Source organism: Aquila chrysaetos, chromosome 9 (genome assembly GCF_900496995.4).
Source record: "Aquila chrysaetos chrysaetos chromosome 9, bAquChr1.4, whole genome shotgun sequence".
In the NCBI taxonomy this organism is placed as follows: Eukaryota; Metazoa; Chordata; class Aves; order Accipitriformes; family Accipitridae; genus Aquila; species Aquila chrysaetos.
The window spans coordinates 15,133,192-15,150,884 of NC_044012.1; the positions used below are offsets into that span (position 1 = coordinate 15,133,192).

The 17,693-nt window shown below is 34.3% G+C and overlaps 1 protein-coding gene across 2 annotated transcripts in view; it reads right to left on the minus strand.

Moving 5' to 3' along the window:
* ITFG1 (integrin alpha FG-GAP repeat containing 1) overlaps positions 1-17,693 on the minus strand; it is a 91,645-nt gene that overhangs the window by 51,912 nt on the left and 22,040 nt on the right. For both annotated transcript variants that reach the window (XM_030026440.2, XM_041126374.1), the window contains exons 7-8: positions 12,877-12,938; positions 10,379-10,463 (exon numbers count right to left, since the gene is read on the minus strand). In XM_030026440.2, coding sequence (XP_029882300.1) covers positions 10,379-10,463; positions 12,877-12,938 — 147 coding nt within the window. The remainder of the gene's footprint in view (positions 1-10,378; positions 10,464-12,876; positions 12,939-17,693) is intronic.

The window sequence follows — 17,693 nt, forward strand, 5'->3', positions numbered from 1 at the left end:
TAATTCCAATGTAATTTGTAGCACTGGATGTGGCTAAACATACTCTAGACTCCAAATGTTCTTTGCTAGCTAGCACCATTCAACTTAAAACATGTTTGACATACAAATAAAAACTCAGCTGTTAGCATGATCCTGGCTTGACTGTGATACTAAAGAACTACATGGTTAATAAAGAACAAATTTTATAGGCAGTAGAAAAGGCTAGAAAAAGAACAGTCCCACATACTCATCAGCTGAAAATCTGTACTTATGTCAAAATATGTAAAGACAAAATTAGCAGTCTTATGCCATCTAGGAATCATGTGAGAATCATTACTTACAACTGCCTGTTCACTGTATTTCAACAAAGCGCCATGGATACAAAGCCTTCCTTCCAACATTTTGCCCATGTCTGCAAAGTGCTAGCAATCCAATCCAGAACAAGACTAACTCAAAAGACACAGATTGTGCAGATCACTGGGAACACACCTCACACAGAGAGATTGTATGACAAAAATTACTTGCAGCTGAAGTTTTAACAATGATTGTGAATGTTCACACTTGCAAAAAACATAGCTCAAATTTTTTCAATCTACTCTAAAAGTAAATTTGAGTGGGACAAAGCAGAAAAAACCCCTTGTAAATCAGATTAAGAACAACGTAATGTTACTAAAAAGTGTTATATGTTCAAAATGCAATGCTAATGTACCGTAGCCTAAGCACAGGTTTAAAAAGAATGCACAAATAGCAAACTGTGTGTCAGTGGTTACTCCGAGAGATGCATTGACCCTGAGGTCCTAGCACCTCACCGAATTGCACATCTACATGTAGATGTTGTGCTGTCTGCTAATTCATGATGGTGACACTAGAGTTTGTGTAGTTTCAGCTCTGACAGTTAAGAAATTGCTGTAACAGGCCTATTAGGATTTAGCCCTTTCAATTTGAACCAACTAGATTGTCATCTCAGATTGGCATAGACCTTTTGTGATGAAAAAAAAAAAAAAAGGAACTTGGTCAATTCTGTCTGATAACTTATCACCTACATCTATCCATAATTACAGAGAAATTATATATAAAGTAACTAGGCTGAATAGGCAAATAGGCAGTAAGCCCTACAACAGAGAAAAGACAGAATGTAACCCTCCACTAACAAACTGATTTTTTTTTTTTAAGAAAAGACTGCTACCGAATTATGAAGTTCTTTCAAACTTTAAGAAAAAAGTTACATACATAGAGAACTTCTTCCCAAACCAAGACATAAAGATATGCTTTTAAAGCAAACATGCATATAATTTGCTTAGCATGAGTATACACAGACAAAAAATACTCAATCCAAATCTTCAAATTCCTTCAAAAAACATAGAAAAAGGTGTCAGAAAAGCAGTATTTTGCAACCAAATTCAAGGGTTATTAGATTCACTGCACACGCTTGTACAATGTACTTTCCAACATGGGCTCTGAAAGAAAAACAGAACCTGGGGAAATTACAAGTATCATGATCAGTCAATTCAAAACTGTTTTGTAATACAGCAAGACAAAGTTGTAGTTATAAAGAGCAAAACAGCTTTTGGTGGGCATATGGTCCAAATCTTTTTAGTGTGAACAGCTATGTAGCTCTGCTGCAGCATAAACTTACTTCTGCTCCTTTAAAAACAAAAATTGAATCAACTTCTTGTGTGTGTGATGATAGGCTGATTATTATAACTTATTACAGTTATGTTAAATAAAAAGAAATTGTTTTCTGGCAAATAGAAATAAGCTAACTATGTAGGCTAAGACAGTGAGAACAGTCTAGCTTCCATAATTCTGAACCTGATGCTACATAAAAGCAAGACACTTCATATACCACAAAGGTCTCATGCCTTGAGAGGCTACTGTTCTCTATTGAGAATGCACATTCTAAACTATCTGTGGTCCCTGTATTATTACAGACCTCCTGTTGGTGCAGTTTTCCTAGTTGCCTTCAAAAATGTGAGAAAAATAATGTCCTCAACATACTACAATAAAAGCCAAGAAGTTTTTCTCTGCTGTTGATTTAAAGCCCCAATAAGTATAAGGCATCTCTTGTTTAATACAATACGTCCTAATGAAGCTTTATATGCTTTTTATTTCACCATGCATAGAGCTTGCTCACATCTCTCCCTCATGCCTTCGCACAGTTCTCATTCATCTTTCTCATGAGCCTTTCATTTAAAGTTCTAAAGAATAGTAAGAAAATAAGGAGGAAAAAGCCCTGTTACAGTAGTGCCCAAAACAATACCCTTCTGGGGCAGGCAAGATATTAAAACAAAACAAAGGTTTATTTGAAAGCTGATTATCTTAAATTTATCTTCTGAAGTAATAAAATAATTAGAATTCTTTTGTCACTCTCTGCCTTTAGGTGTCAATGAGATGATCATGACACAGACAGTTATAATAAATTGCTAGGATAATTACCCATTATTAAAAGAATCAGTGTTAGCTGCTTTTAGAACATGTGAATCACAACTTCAAAAAACAGATGCAAAGAGCTTTTACAGATGCTTCAAAGTTCTGTGGACATTAAAGAAACCCTTATATCACTCTCCTTCACACTAAATCAATTCTGACTTTAAGCCTATCTATATCCTTCCAAAGAATCCATATTCACACCTCCACTGCAAGAGAAGCATTTAAACACAGCATGCCAGCAAACTGCACAGAGACTTCCAGGCTGCATCTGATCCAACAGTGCAGTCTTCTGTCTTGAATGGAAAGACTATATCAAATGTACTAACTGGAATTCAAGCAGGAAAAAGAAATTAGATTAAATACAAAATGAGAACCCCTCTGCACACTAAGCAAAAAGTAGCACTTAAATTCCTGTTGTAGTTTATGCTGAAAACTACTAGCTCCAACTACCTCACATTGTTACAACAGAAACTATAAAGCCTGACTGTACAGCTTAGAACTATCTAACATTACACATTGAGAAAGCTCGTATGGCATTAAGCCTTCACATGCTAACAAAAGGGGATAACACTAATTAAAGAAAGCCAGTTGCGTGACTAAATTTTGGGTTGACGGTTCTTGTTGTATTAACCACGAAGACTGTCAAAGAAAAACTCAATCCTGAGGAGATTAAGTTGTTCAACAAAGAATAAGCAAGTGGCACGTGCATCACTCCTCTAATTTTACTATTGAAAAGAAAGCAAAAGTAATTTTTAATGTACAAGCCCCTTTGACAAAAATCAATATGAAGCAACAACAATTTTTTTTTTCCCCAGATGTTAGCATTTGTCAGCAACATGTGAAAGAACTTGGCAAAATACGGGAAACAGATTTCCCCCCCAGAAGTGCACACTGCATCCAAGTCATAATAAATACTTGGACAGAAAGAAATAACAGAATTCGTGTTTATATTTTGGAGGGAGTCAAGAATGCATATAAAGTTACTTAAGAATACTGACTAACACATCATCTAAGGCTGTAACTCCAGCCAGTCTCAGCCCATCACACACTGCTCTCACAGGTGCCACGACATGCCAAAATGTTCTAAAATACTTTGCTCTTAAAAAATTAGACAATTTATTCACATCTTTACTATATTATTTACTCTGTGCAAATTCAGGGAAAACAAGACCTGTATTAGGAAAAAGATCTCTTGGATTTTCAGTAATACCATTGCTACAATTGTACCCAGCTACAATTTAGTGGCAAGGGGATGGGAAACAGTTCAGACATGTGGGATTTCTGTGGATGTCATAGCAGAACAGATGCCTTAAGGATCAGGAAATGCAGTGTTTTAAACAGCAAAAGGAACAATATGAAATTATGTTTGTGACAGGGACAAACAGTAAGAATGAGATGCATGGAAAAATAATCTCCTGAAGGGGTCAAAGATGAATTTGAAAGAAGAATTTGAGGCCATTGTATTTAAAAGTTTCCTATGTGGACTTTACACAATTGCTTCAACTTAATGTCCATCCTATTCTCAGATCCACACCATGACTGCAAAAATGAATGATGAAATTAGTAAGGCAGTCAAATGGGGTGCAGTCTGTAGAGCAAAGTTATTTATAACGAACATGAATTTACATTTCTTTTGTTTGTTTGTTTGTGGGTTTTTTTGGTTGGTTGGTTTTTTTTTTTTTTTTTTTTTTTTTTTTTTTTTTTTTTGAAGGAACTGCAACGGAGTGCAACTTATAGCTACAGCCTTAAACCTCAATACAGGATCTTTTTGTAGAAAAAACCTGTCAAAAATGATAGAAATCTAAAAAAAAAAAAAAAAAAAAAAGGAGTAATAGTAGAACAATAAGGTATCACTGAACAGCATTGCTGGTTACCAATTAATAAATAAAACAGATTTAGCTTCTAAATACACTTTCATGGACTGAAATACACAAGTGGCAATTAACTTGATATGTCTCTATGCACTGCTGTTTCAGATGAACTGAAGTGCATCTGTTACTAAAACAACTTCTTCCTTATCTGAAGTCACTCAGAATTCTTTATTACCATCAGCTTTTATATCTTTTTCACCCAAACTGATCACAGTAAGAAGAGTTTTCCTCATACACAGAGCATTTCAAACACAGAAGTACTATACTCCTGCATCTTAAGGTTCTTGGAGAATCCTTTTGTTGACTACAGGAGCACTAGTATATTTTCACAATGCCATGCTCAAAAATTGCTTTATAAAGGGGTTATTTACTGAAATGAACCATTACAATTTACCTTTGATACACAGCTACTACATCTGAGGATGCAACATTCTGAAGAGAAGGAAAAAACTAAAGAAATTCAGATGCTAAAACGAAGTTGATACATAGAACTAAAAGCTACAAAATTGAAATGCAACTGCAGGCAGAAAAGCAGTGCATTTAAGATATCATCAGCTGCAGGATAATCAAAGTCTACTTTAAACAAAAATCTTTCAACCAAATGCATTTTGCACAGTGCAATGAATGGCTTTAAAAGCCCCGAAACGGTAGGCACTCTGTTATCCTGCTTGAATATAATTAACTGGCAATAATGAGCTATAATTTCCTATGAGAAAAATTATAATGTCTACTGTATGTCATATAAGTAGTTAACATACATGAAACAATTCAATTACTTGGTAGGGAGATGAACGGAGAAGATTGTCTTGGGATTATTAGTTGGATAACGGGATATTACATATGAGAAAAATTTGAGTTCAGGTCCCTAAAAGACTTGGATAGAACTGTAACAATCCCAATCCATGCTTTGTCAAAAAGTAAGCAAGTTTGCATAGTATGAGTAAATACAGACTTCAGAAATTAGGGAAGACCACACAGATAAAGACTGAGCAGCAGCTAAGAAAACAAATGGCGAGTAAAAGATAAAGAACTGAGGTGGAGTTGGCTAAATGCTACCTTGAGTTGTGTTGTATTTACTTGTGAGGACACTATCAACAGTATGATCAAGTTTGATTTTGAAAAGCTATTTTTTTATTCTCTTTACATTCAGGCCACAACAAATTTCTTTGCCTAAACTAAGCAAAATCACTGACTGATTAATCAAACTTTTATGTTCTTAAATCAGATATCACAAAGGATGATTTCTCAATCTTCACTATCCAACTGAACAAATCACAGTTGAATAGCAGTTATAACATTAATTTCCTATAAAAATGAATTAATGGACTGTACAAACAGCAAAATATTCTATGCTAATTGCTTCTGGGTCACTACTTTAAAGACATATTTCATTAATCTTCAAAGTAACAAGAAAATAGCAGGTTTGTGTGTCCAAAAAATGGTTCACATTAATCTCGTTACTCAAAAAAATTGGTCATTTTCAGAGCATCCCACCAAAATCCTTAAATTTCTTCAACAAATACAAAGTTCTCCACTATTTTAAGTGACAATTATTAAAACTTTTTATAATTGTGATTATTTATCAGGATTCTAGCCAACATCTATGATATCCTCTAAAGACAGTACAAGCAGATCTCATAAAAAGCCTCTGCTAGCGTACAGATAACAACAACAGAGAATTAATCATTTTTGCTATAGCAACCACTGCACTGCAATTACCATAGTGACATGAGAAGAATAGAGAAAGTAATAATGAAGAGCTCTTACTTGTTTGGAGCAACGTGTCAGCCAAATAAGTCCAGAATTCTCTAGTGGCCAGCTCTGCTCACCTTAATCAATTGAAATGCCATTTGTAATAAATATGTCACAAAGCATTTCTGATTTATTTTTAAAAGGGCAATACAAATTTGTCAATTGTTCCCTCTCCTTTCGTCAGGTTAATGTACAAATCACTGCTATCATGTAACAGAGGGGGAGTGCTACTTATTTTAGAGGTCCCAATTTAGACATAAAGTCTAAGGTCTACTACATTACTGTAAATATATTGATATATATACACCTGCTTTTGCATATTTTTCCATTAAAATATACACATACATACACACATATATACAGAAATGTAGTAGACCTTACAGATACATATATATAGATGTATACAAACATACATTTGTATATCTTTTTCATGAAAAAAATATATCTTTATTATTTGAGTACTTCAGGAAGACTTGGTGCTAAAATTAGACTAACATCTGTCACAGTTTCTCCTGAGTCACCTAATTGCTGTTTTTTCCAACTCCACCTATCTAAATAATTTCTACTTGATAGCTGTTGTTCAACCTGATTACTTTAAGAGTGGAAACCTTACCCAAAATTTGTTGCTTTTGGAGGTTCTCAGTCAGGATCTTTTTCAAAGCTCCCCCTCTTTTTTCAAATGACAGGTAGATACTTATGGCTGGAAACGGTACTTCAAATAAAACTTTTGGAATCAGGAAATAATGTTAGACAAAGTCACCTTTTGAAACGACACGTTTTGCCAAGACAGGTGTGATCAATAAATCAGAATCTTGGACTGCAGAAGTGCAACAGTGTACAAATAGAACGGTGGGTGTAAATGAGAAGGCGGCAGCATAAGTGACATACTCCCAAGCTCATGTCTGGACCTGACATGATTCCAGAGTCCAATATGCACAAAGTTAAGTACATGAGAAGCGGCAGAAAGTAAAAGCACAGAGAAATATGGAATCCTTTGAAACCTTTAGTGAATGGCAAGGCTGTCACATCAGCTATTGAGGTACAGCAAAGGTCAGGAAAGGGGAAGAAAATAGAGGCAGGCAACACAGAACTAAGAATGTAGCAGGCTTGTGACTATATTGAATGTTTCTAGTCACAACAGCTGTACCCCAGTACCAACAGTGAAGATGCTTACAGCATGCACAGAGCAAAGCGAGAGTGCTATGTTATGTTCTGCTTAGTGTATCACACACAGTTTGGCAAAGGCTACTTAGGTAGAAGGCAGCACAATCTTCTAATGCATCCCATTTTACATTTTCATTGTGCTATTTTGATTTGTTGTGCAATGAAGCCTCTTTCAGGCCCCATTACAGATAGCCAAATTACTATTTGAAACTGCAAACCATCATACCTTAACTTCCTTTGACTTATGACAATCATTATTTCACCTTTTTTGAAACGGAAAACTGAAAAAAGGAGACATTCAAGTCTGACAAACCATTTCTAGTAAGGCATTTTCTTTAACTTCAGCTCACTACAAGCAGAATCTGTATGACAAATGACTACCTTTTGAAGTACCTAAACATATGCAGACATAGCACAGTGGGTAAATGCAGTCACTCCGATACAGTGTTACTCTAGCAATGTGAGATTTTGCCTCTTTATTGTTGACTGGTGCAGAGCAAAAAATACTGGAATGAAAATGAACATGAGCAGAACTCATCTAAGATCCTCCTTTGCATTAAAAGTTTTTTTCCTCTGACCAATTGCTGTATAGCCACTCTTACACAGAACTATTTTGCTGTAGGCAGGATTTTTTGGTGGTGGTAGGGTATTATTCAGCTTCCTTCAGCCTGCATTTCATAAAGAACATGGAATTTAGAATTATACGCTTTCACTACTTAAACTATTTGCTTCAATATTCTCTAAAACTTTGTTCAATGAGGAAATAACTATTTGTCATCTTGATTATTTTAAATTAATGCTGGGAAAGTAAAAAAAAAAAAAAAAAAAAAAAAGAATTGATGCACTGCTCTATTTCCTACCCACTGTTACAACAGAAGAAAGACTAATCAAAGTTCTAATAGTACTCAAATAGCAAATTTGAAATCATAGTTGTAAGCATTTCCATAGTTAGAATAAACTTTGTTCTTCTATCAAAACACACACATACATTTATAGCTATCTTTTCACTCGCTCTAGGAAAATTAATGGGCAGAAAGACCACTAAACCATTCCCCATCCTCCACCTGGATGAACTTGAGTGATCTAGAATGAAGATAAAGATGACAGTGTGTATGTAGCCGTTCAGGGAGAGGAAGCAAGACCCTCATACTGCAAGATCTGTGCTGGGTGTTCTCTCTTAAGAGATTAAATCGCTGAGATCTTTCAGAATAACCAGTTCCAAAAAGTCACCTTCTGAAAAGCCAGCATCTCCTCCCATAGATGATACTGATGATTCCTTGCCTCTCTATCCACTTTGCCATATATGCTGTCCCTCTACATTTATTTGCTTGCATTTCTTAAGTTCCTGCATCCATTTTCTCCCATTATATTCATCCTTACTAGAAAGATTGCTCCACTATTGCCTTACACTAGTGCTTTGCCTATGAATTTGATGATAATTAGCAGAGCAGGGTATTAAAAAACTGGTGATGGAACTCCAAAACAGGAGTCCCCCATGGCTAAGTTAACTATACTGGCCATTGTCTTTCATAACCTTGGCTGTACCAAAACCATACAGTATACTGCATTGCTATATCAGTGTGCATTCAATTTACTCACATTTTCAAAATTTTACCTTTAGCATTTGAACAGTTCCACTTCTCTTTGCAAAGATATCCCAGAGTTTATTAAAATTCCATTAATTATGATAAATTTCTAGAATTATGATATATCATTTGGGCTCATTAGCTACCTAACATAGAGATAAAATTATCCTACATAAAGATTGCTTTCCACATTGCCATCTTTAAAAAAAAAACCAACAAACCAAAACCAAAACCAACAAACCCCAGAATTCTACCTACTACCTATTAAGACACATTATCCAGAACATCAGCTTGGAAAATAGTTACAAAAAACCCAACACATTTAAAATTTTTAACTGCAAAACCCGTAGTATTCTGTTCTTTCCTTCAGATATTATATACACAAGTGTTTCTATTGATAGATGAACAGTAAAAGATTTTTACAAAAACTTTTACAAACATTTTAGAAAATGTGTTAAACATATCACAGAAGAACTAGAGCATTGTTCAGCTTCTTCATTTACTATAGATCTGTAAACCCATCCATAGTTGCTAGATAAGGATCTATGGATAATTAACTATCCAGCAGAGGTGCCTTGTTACATGTCAGTAAACAGCTTTGCTAGTACTCCTAAGAATACTTCCAAGTGGCAGCATAGAGCAAGAGAATTAGACTCTGGGTCTAACATAGAGTCTGACTTGTAATTTAAAAAATTTTCATTTTCTTTAAAACTGATTTTAAATCAAAAGGATGCAACAAGGCTACCATCTGACAACATTTAAAAAGACAGGCTCAGTCTCACAACTAATGAGCATGTCGTATAAACATAGTAAATTAGTTCTTTAAGAAGTTATTTACATTAAATGGTGTCAGCACAATCAGGCCTGTAGCACCTTCCCTTGGCTTGCAAAATTCTTATTTTAGTGCACAGAAAAAAAATTACTTTTTGAACTACAAAACCCAACATTTCCTGTTCTCCATAACATGACACACACATTGATAATCCACAATTAACTGAAAAAGTACATTCTAATAGAAAAAATATAGGCTTTCACTAACCCTTGCAAAAATAGATTTACATATAAATTAAGTTTTTCTTCTGTCCAAAAGCCTTCCAGAATTTTCAATTACAACCATTAAGATTTTACCATGCTTCATCAATCTTTGTTCAAGTCATTTTAATTCATTTACATTTTGGCTTTATTAGTTTGTACAGGTGAAGAATTTATGAACATTTACTCAAATAATATCTTCTGAACAAGATTAGGGAAAAAAAAACCCCAAACCACAACAAACAAAATACATGTCTCATAAAAGTAAGTCTGGCATTGTAGCACACCTCAAAGCAACAGTCGTTAAGCAAGGCACTCAACAGTAGATACATGTGATGCAGAATGTACCGGGATAGCCAAAGTTGAATTTAATTGAATTTATTAATAATCATTCCCAGATATTTCAAGATTAACAGTCAAATAGGTGTAATACCTTAAAGAAAAAAAAAAGTAAATGAACTCTTTTAGAGCTAAACATCTTTATTTGTTCTTTGATTTAGAGTAGCTAACCAAAATATGAAAGAGAAAGAAACACTCAGGATAGTTTAGAAGAATAAAACTCACCAAAATCTGCAAACACGGACTGTCCAACAACTTTCACACCACTAGGCTTTTCCTTAGTTTTTTCAAGTTTAGAGAAGTTCCCATCCTATCAAACAGGACAAAGATGATAAAAAACTGAATTGCAGACTAAGTGATAAAATTTGATTTTTGAACCAAAGAAAATACGCATTGATAAAAAAACCACTTAAGTAGATAATAAAGAGACGTCTCAGCTATGGAAAAAAAATGCACTCTCTGAATATCAGGACTGAGTTTTTGCACTTTTAATCCTTCATGGAATCTTATGGAAATCCAGTAATAGTAATATTCAGATACAATTGTCCATATATTTTGCTGTGTTACGTGGAATAGATTGGGTTATTTCAGCAACATAATCTAAATAATAATTAAGTGATTATGAATGCCACTGTGCATTTATGCATAGTGACATGTGATTTTATAGATATATGTAATATATAAAAACACACTTGCACATCTGTCAAAAATAGCTTCTGATTTTCCTTCTAATTAGGAAATAACTTGATTTTACATTAGGCGTGGTTTAGGTCTTGTTTTAATCGTCTATTATTAAAACCTAGGCCTGCAGAAAACAATACTCCAATATTTCATCAGAAAAACAAAAGAAGAGTGCTGGATCCTTGTTTATCATAGAACCGGATCACAGTAGGAACAAAACCATTTAAAACATTTTCGTAGTCACGTAAGATGACCTAAGGCCGACTTTACTAGTTGTTGCAATCAGCTCATATAAAGTGCTATGCACACAAGTACATGTAAAGCCATTGAGACAAGTGATACTGTTCTGTGGATTATGTATAGTTATCCATATTGCTTACTCATGTCATACTCAGTTTGTGGACTTCAATGCTGTTGAAGATGCAGCTCTGGAAACAGTTAGTACATGGATGTTTGACTGTGTATCTTTACCTCGACATATAATTTATAATAGCTCAGGTGAGAGAAAAAAAAATTAATGCAAATCATCTCCATGCAGAAAAGACTAGGCCCTGGGCTCAGCTGGCCAGAAAAGCATGTGTCATAGACAAATATTTTAAAAGCTTTTTATGGTGCATCAATGAAGAGAATTACTTTGTCTAGGTTTGTAGAGCAATTTAACAGCTTTTAATGGATCAATCAAGTTAATTTAAGATTGATATACATGTACATATATGTATGACATTTTACTGGGTTTATTGATTCCAAATAATAGAATTCCTTCTTTCTAAAGATAAGCAAATCTATGCATAGAAAATATATAATGCAGGATAATATTTAGAATATATGAGTTTGGAAAATTCAAAATTTGTAAGAAAATTAAAAAAAAAAATCACCTACAGCAGACAGGTCAAATGCCTTCTGTAGTCAGTAACTCAATCCCTCAAGAATTAAATTCATCAAAGTCAAAACCTGTTCATTTTTAAGTCTATATAAATGCTAGAAATATAGTACTCATTACCTGCTGCTTTAAAAAAAAAAAAAAAAAAAAGTGTCCAGTACAGCTTTCATTACTTTTGCCTAAAAATTAGTATTCAGAGACTATCTGGCAGCTATTACTTTTCTTCTTTTTTTTTTTTCTTTCTTTTTTTCTTTTTTCTTTTTTTTCCACTTTCTCAGTTCAGCAGCTGGTTGAAGATGGCCATGTTGTCGGAGACAAGACAGTGACTTCTACAGTGACTCACTGTGATATGATGGATAAATTTTCAGGTAAATAAAGCCTCAAAAACTGTTTCTTAGCTAATAAGAAACACATCAAGCACTTCCTATTATAACAAAAAAGTAAACTTTTAACATACACATGCTAAGATTCCTAACTATAGTCCTTTTGAATAACAGATTAGATAAAGGATACATTTAGTTTCAAATCAACTAATTTAATTAATAAGGAGGTTCTTCACTGATGCTGGCCAGGTTAGGCAATACAAAAGCAGAATCTCAGTAAAAAAATATATAAAAATAATCCATTGACCTATTTCTCCCTAACCTTGAATTGCATTTGTGATATTTGGTTAACATAGGACTTGGGATTTTCTCAACTGTAAGTTGCATACACATTGTAAAGGTTAAAAGTGAGAATTTGAACCTCTGGCCCACAAAATCTTACCCAAGATGTGAAGTCATAGTTCTAAGAAAGCTTACTTAAAGAAAACAAATCTTTGAGACAGCAAGAGTAAGAAATCTGATCAGCTTTTTCTTCATGAATCACCATGCTAAGTGTCAGTAAGTCCCTAGAACAGCTGATGACACACCAGGAGTCCTGCTAAGGTGTATGAAGGCAGTTTGATTGATTTACTTAGTAGTCATGTTAAAAAATCTGCAGAGGAACTTATGCTGAATAAAAGATCTCCAGTGATATTCTGCAGTCTAAATGCAATAGCACAGTTAGTGCCTCAACCTTGGTTCCACTCATTCCTGAAACAAGGAATATCAGATGACTTTTTTTTTTTTTTTTAAACTTGTCTGTGTTTTAACAGAATGGTTATTTGGATTTTCTCTCTTACCTTATTTACCCATGTCTCAAAAATAATGTTTTGTGAATTTGGTAAGGTAGTAAGGAACAAATCTGCAATGAGAAACATAAGAGAAATAAAATATTTAACATTAGACTATGCACACAAATATTTGATCACTCAATAAAGATATAATGTATTTATAACTTATAAAATATAGGTAATATATTTTTAAACATATTATATTCCAGTGATGTTTAGATGTATATATATTAAGCAAGAATGATTAAAAAACAAAAACCCAAAAAACTATTTTCATCCCTCATACTCTTCTACATAAATAAATATACCTTCAGCACTCAACTTCTGCATTTGTATAGTTTATACATAAATTAAGTTAGCCTCACATGATCTACTAAGTGCTGGATGTTACATATGTACACTGAAGAACATTTCTTAATAGTAAAGACAGAGACAGACCTCAAAGCTACAAAGAAGTATACATAGTTATATTTTTGTCAAAATTAAAGTCAAATTTAAAGTAAAAATTAAAAATAAAAACCTACCAACCGTCCTTTTATTTTGGATATGTTGAATTAAGCAACTGAAACACTGTTGACAGGAGATAAGGAGATGGAGAAATATTTCAGGCTTCCTTTACACTAAAATTCTCTTAAAAATTAAAACAGTGCAAAAGAGTGCCTCAGAGGATTTATCTGACAACACCTACTTAAAGAGGAGCTTATTCATTGCCATTTAGGAAGGCACCCAAGTTAGGAAAATGAGAAGAAAAAGCTTTATAAAGGAGTTATTACAAAAAAAAAAAAAAAAAAAAAAAAAAAAAAAAAAAGAGGGGGGGAGCGTTTAAGGAAAAAAATTTAAAAATTACTAAGTCCAGTGTTAAGAAGTCCAGATTTTAGGAAAACTACTCTTTTAGATTTATGCACTTCTTTTCTTTTTCATTGTCCTCCTCGCCCCTGCCATTTAAAATATCACTATTTGAGTTAGAACAGAATGGTTACTTTGTAGGCAGAAAAAGTGATTTAAAAAAAAAAAAAAAAAAAAAAAAAGAGAATATTCATGCTTAACCCCGAGGTTTACCGAATAAGCAGGTGGACTGCTATACAGGAAGCTTTAAATGACACAATAAGGGGTATTAACTTCCAGGGGAATAAAAAAAACCCCACCACAAACCCAAACCATAAACCTCCACATCAAACAAAACCCCCAAACAAACAAACAAAAAAACCAAACCCGAAAAAAAAACCCAACAAAGATTTTGCTTACAGATTTCTCTCCACACCCCATGTGCCCCGCTCCGCCCCCCCCCCCCCCCCCCGAAAGTTGTACCATTTAATTTTATCCCTTGGATACCTAAAATGGCAATTTCCTTTAGAGTATACACATGAAAAGCATGATAGTGTGCTTCATTGGAATGAATTATATTGGTACTTAAGTATTTCTTGAAGGCAAGACACAGAAGTAATGGAAACAATCTGAAGATATCATAGATGTAACTTAGAAAACATATATAAACTTTCAAATTTTAACTTCGCATGTAAAAGGAAGTTTGTGCAGTATTGTTGATTACTGTCAGATATAAAGCAGAAAAATATTTTTAAAGACCTAATACATTCACAGGGCAGGGTGTGTGTGGGGGGGTGTGTGTGTGTAAAGAGAAACATGGAACAACAGAAGCCTTAACTCACTTTCCTACAGGCCAAAATGCCACTAAAACTTTGAAAAGAGTTTTTGAGGTTCAAATAAGTATTTCAAGTAGGGTTGTAGTATATCCATGCTGTAATTTGTACTGCAATTTGCATATGAGCTATGTCGCCTACAGATTATGCCACAATAGCCTCGTTAAGTGTTATATTTAAATACACAGCAAATGACTAGCGTTTGATTAGGAAATGTAACAGGTTGCCTTGCCTTCAGCAGACATTTTATTGGCACTGTAACTGTTTTCCCACCACATCGCTGACTCAGTTTCACACGCTGCAGAGCTGACCTCTCACCTTTAATTGCTAAGTCAATCCTCTCTCCGCCCGGTCCTCTATGCAAGAAGAGATCTTGGGGAGCATTAACTCAGCATTCCCACTGGTAATGCTATGTTTATACATGTTTTGTGACTATCCCAGAATTAGACAAAATGGCATAGCTGCCAACCCAAGACATGATTCACCCAGTATTATTATGCTAGAAATTCAGCTCTGAACAGTTGGTTATTACTAGGTTAAAAAAATTTGATGCATTTATATGCGACACAATTATGCTCCTAGGGTGGAAAAAACAAATACAGAAGGCAGATATGAGTTATGCTGGGGGTATTACAAAGTGCTGAGCTCTAAATCATTTACTTAAGGTTAAAACAAAGTTCATTAAAATCAGCAAAAATAGAACAGCACTATTTCTTGACTAATTTAACATGTGATGGTTTTTCGTTTAACAATTATTCATAATTTTAAAACCTATACTAACGCAGCATACTACTACAACTTCTCAGTTAAAAAAAAATAAAAATACAGTACCTCCTATAGTATCTTTAAAATAGAGCTTTTTGAATAAAGAGAAACAAATGTCCTTAACATCTTAATGGGAAGTCATAGAAACACTACTATGAATTGAACTATCTATAAGTAGCAATATATCTTGTTTTCATTTGAGCTTTAGAGAATAAATTTATCAGTTACATCTCCTCTGAGAGCATCATGGCCATGTTTGACTCAAAAGACATTCCATATTGTTCATCCCAGAGAGAGTTACACCAGCCCACAGAAAGTCAGGCACTCAACGTGACTGGGCAACAACGACTGCAAAGTAAACTGCAAAGTATCCTAACCCTAATTTTGAGACATAGCCTTATGAACTCACACAAGTATTAGCGAATTACTTGTAACAGAGCATGTATGGTTACTGTATATTACACATATACACCTATTTTGTAAAACCATTTAACAGAGAGAGACATTTGCAAGAGATTTTTCTGGTGCATTGAAAAAAATCAGTTTGTTTCCATTCTTAGTCTGATGCATATTATCTTAGTTGTTTTTCCCTCCTCATTTAATCTGATTTCATAATAAGTGTATAGAAATATTCAGAAATATGACTGCATAGGGAATTGAAATAATACAGGAAGGGAAGGAACAACAGGCATATAAAAACCCACATGTTAGGACCAGAATCAAAAGTAGCTTTAAAATAAACATTAAAACTCCATGAGGAAAAAAAAGGGATGAGGGAACCATGATGGCTAGGATGTCAGAAAACTTATTAAAATCAAAGAATACATTTAGCTATCTGCAGTGTAGGAGGAATAAATCAGGATACTAAATGAAAGTCAAACTACAAAGAGCTAATAGAAAGATGGTAATTTAAAACATCTAAAATGTTTACTATGTTAAAAATGTGGAGGTGCTTACAGATTTAAAGTCTTTGTTCAGCCACTGTACAAACCAGGTAATCTAATATGAACACTTGTTCCATATTTTGAGAGCAGTAAAATAGAGCTGTGTTTTCAGAGGAGGCAATCTACCACACATTTCCTTGGTTTGTGAGAGATCAGTGCTGAATATGGCCCTCTACGATAGCTTAAAGATGATTAAATTCAGCAACACGCCTGTTTTGCACTGAACTCCCTCCCACCCCCAAACAGCTACGCTTGAAAGTTAGTAAATTACTTTTGCCCTTTGTTCCTCTTCATGTACTCCTCTGTCTCTCTTTTTTTCCTACCTTGAAAACATGTAACATATACAACAAATGGAACCAACACACCAAAGCAGCTCCAAGGCTGCTGTAATATTACACCCTACTGGTAAAATGCAAAGGCAGGCAAAGATTGCAGATAATCTTCCAGGAATAGTATAGACGAGCTAGTGCCACACTGCTCCTAAGTTAAAGCAACAAGCTGTGATTTCTCATAGGACAACTTAATACAGGTACAGCAACACCACCTCTAGTTCTAGAGCCCGCTGAACCAATTCAGCTCGTATGTTATTGCCAATTGTCCTCCTTTTTATCCTTAAGCCTTCTTAGAAGCTATGTGCCTCAAATGCTCATGCATGTTTTTGTGATTAAATCCTCCTGCACTGAAATCAAATCAAATGCTTAATATTTACAAGTAATTTTCCATTTTGATCAAGAACGTCAGATTTCAAAGCAAGCAAAACAAAAACATTTCTTCGCAGCAGCAGTGTAAAAATGCAAATGTAATTTAGAGACTCCAAATAACTGTTTGCAAATTTGTATAGTTCAGAATTACAAATGTTTTCTCCAAGTTTGCAGGAAAGAAACCTGTAAGAAAAACCAAGCCTTGCTTGGTACGGTGTTTTAGATCAGATGATTTCCAAAGGTTACTTCCAACCTAACCTGTTCTATGATTCTATCTGGCTTTACTATGTAACTTTTCATCCCTAACAGCCAAAAGCATGAGAGGAAACAATTAAGATTGTGCAATTTATAAACATCTTTTTCTATACAGCCATAGCAAAAACTCCTTGCAAGCACCTCTTTCCCAAAGGAATGGTGTCCATTGAAGACATCTCTTACCACTACTGCTATAGCTTTCCCTGTCTATTATTACTAAATTCTTTAATATATAAAGGCTGCAGGAGAAGAGACGGAGCCAACAAATGCATTAAGATCTGTATGTTCAGTACTTGGATTACACAACAATGAAGACATAGTTCATTTCTACCCCTTTTGTATTTTAATAAGCTAATCATCTTGAAAACTGCAACATTTTTGTTTTGCTTCTGCCTACATCAAGAAAACTCAACCCCTCTTTCCTACAAGGAATGCCTATCATATTACATATGCTCAGGGAAAGTCACTTGTCTAAAGATATGCTGCCACACTGCCTTTGGAAG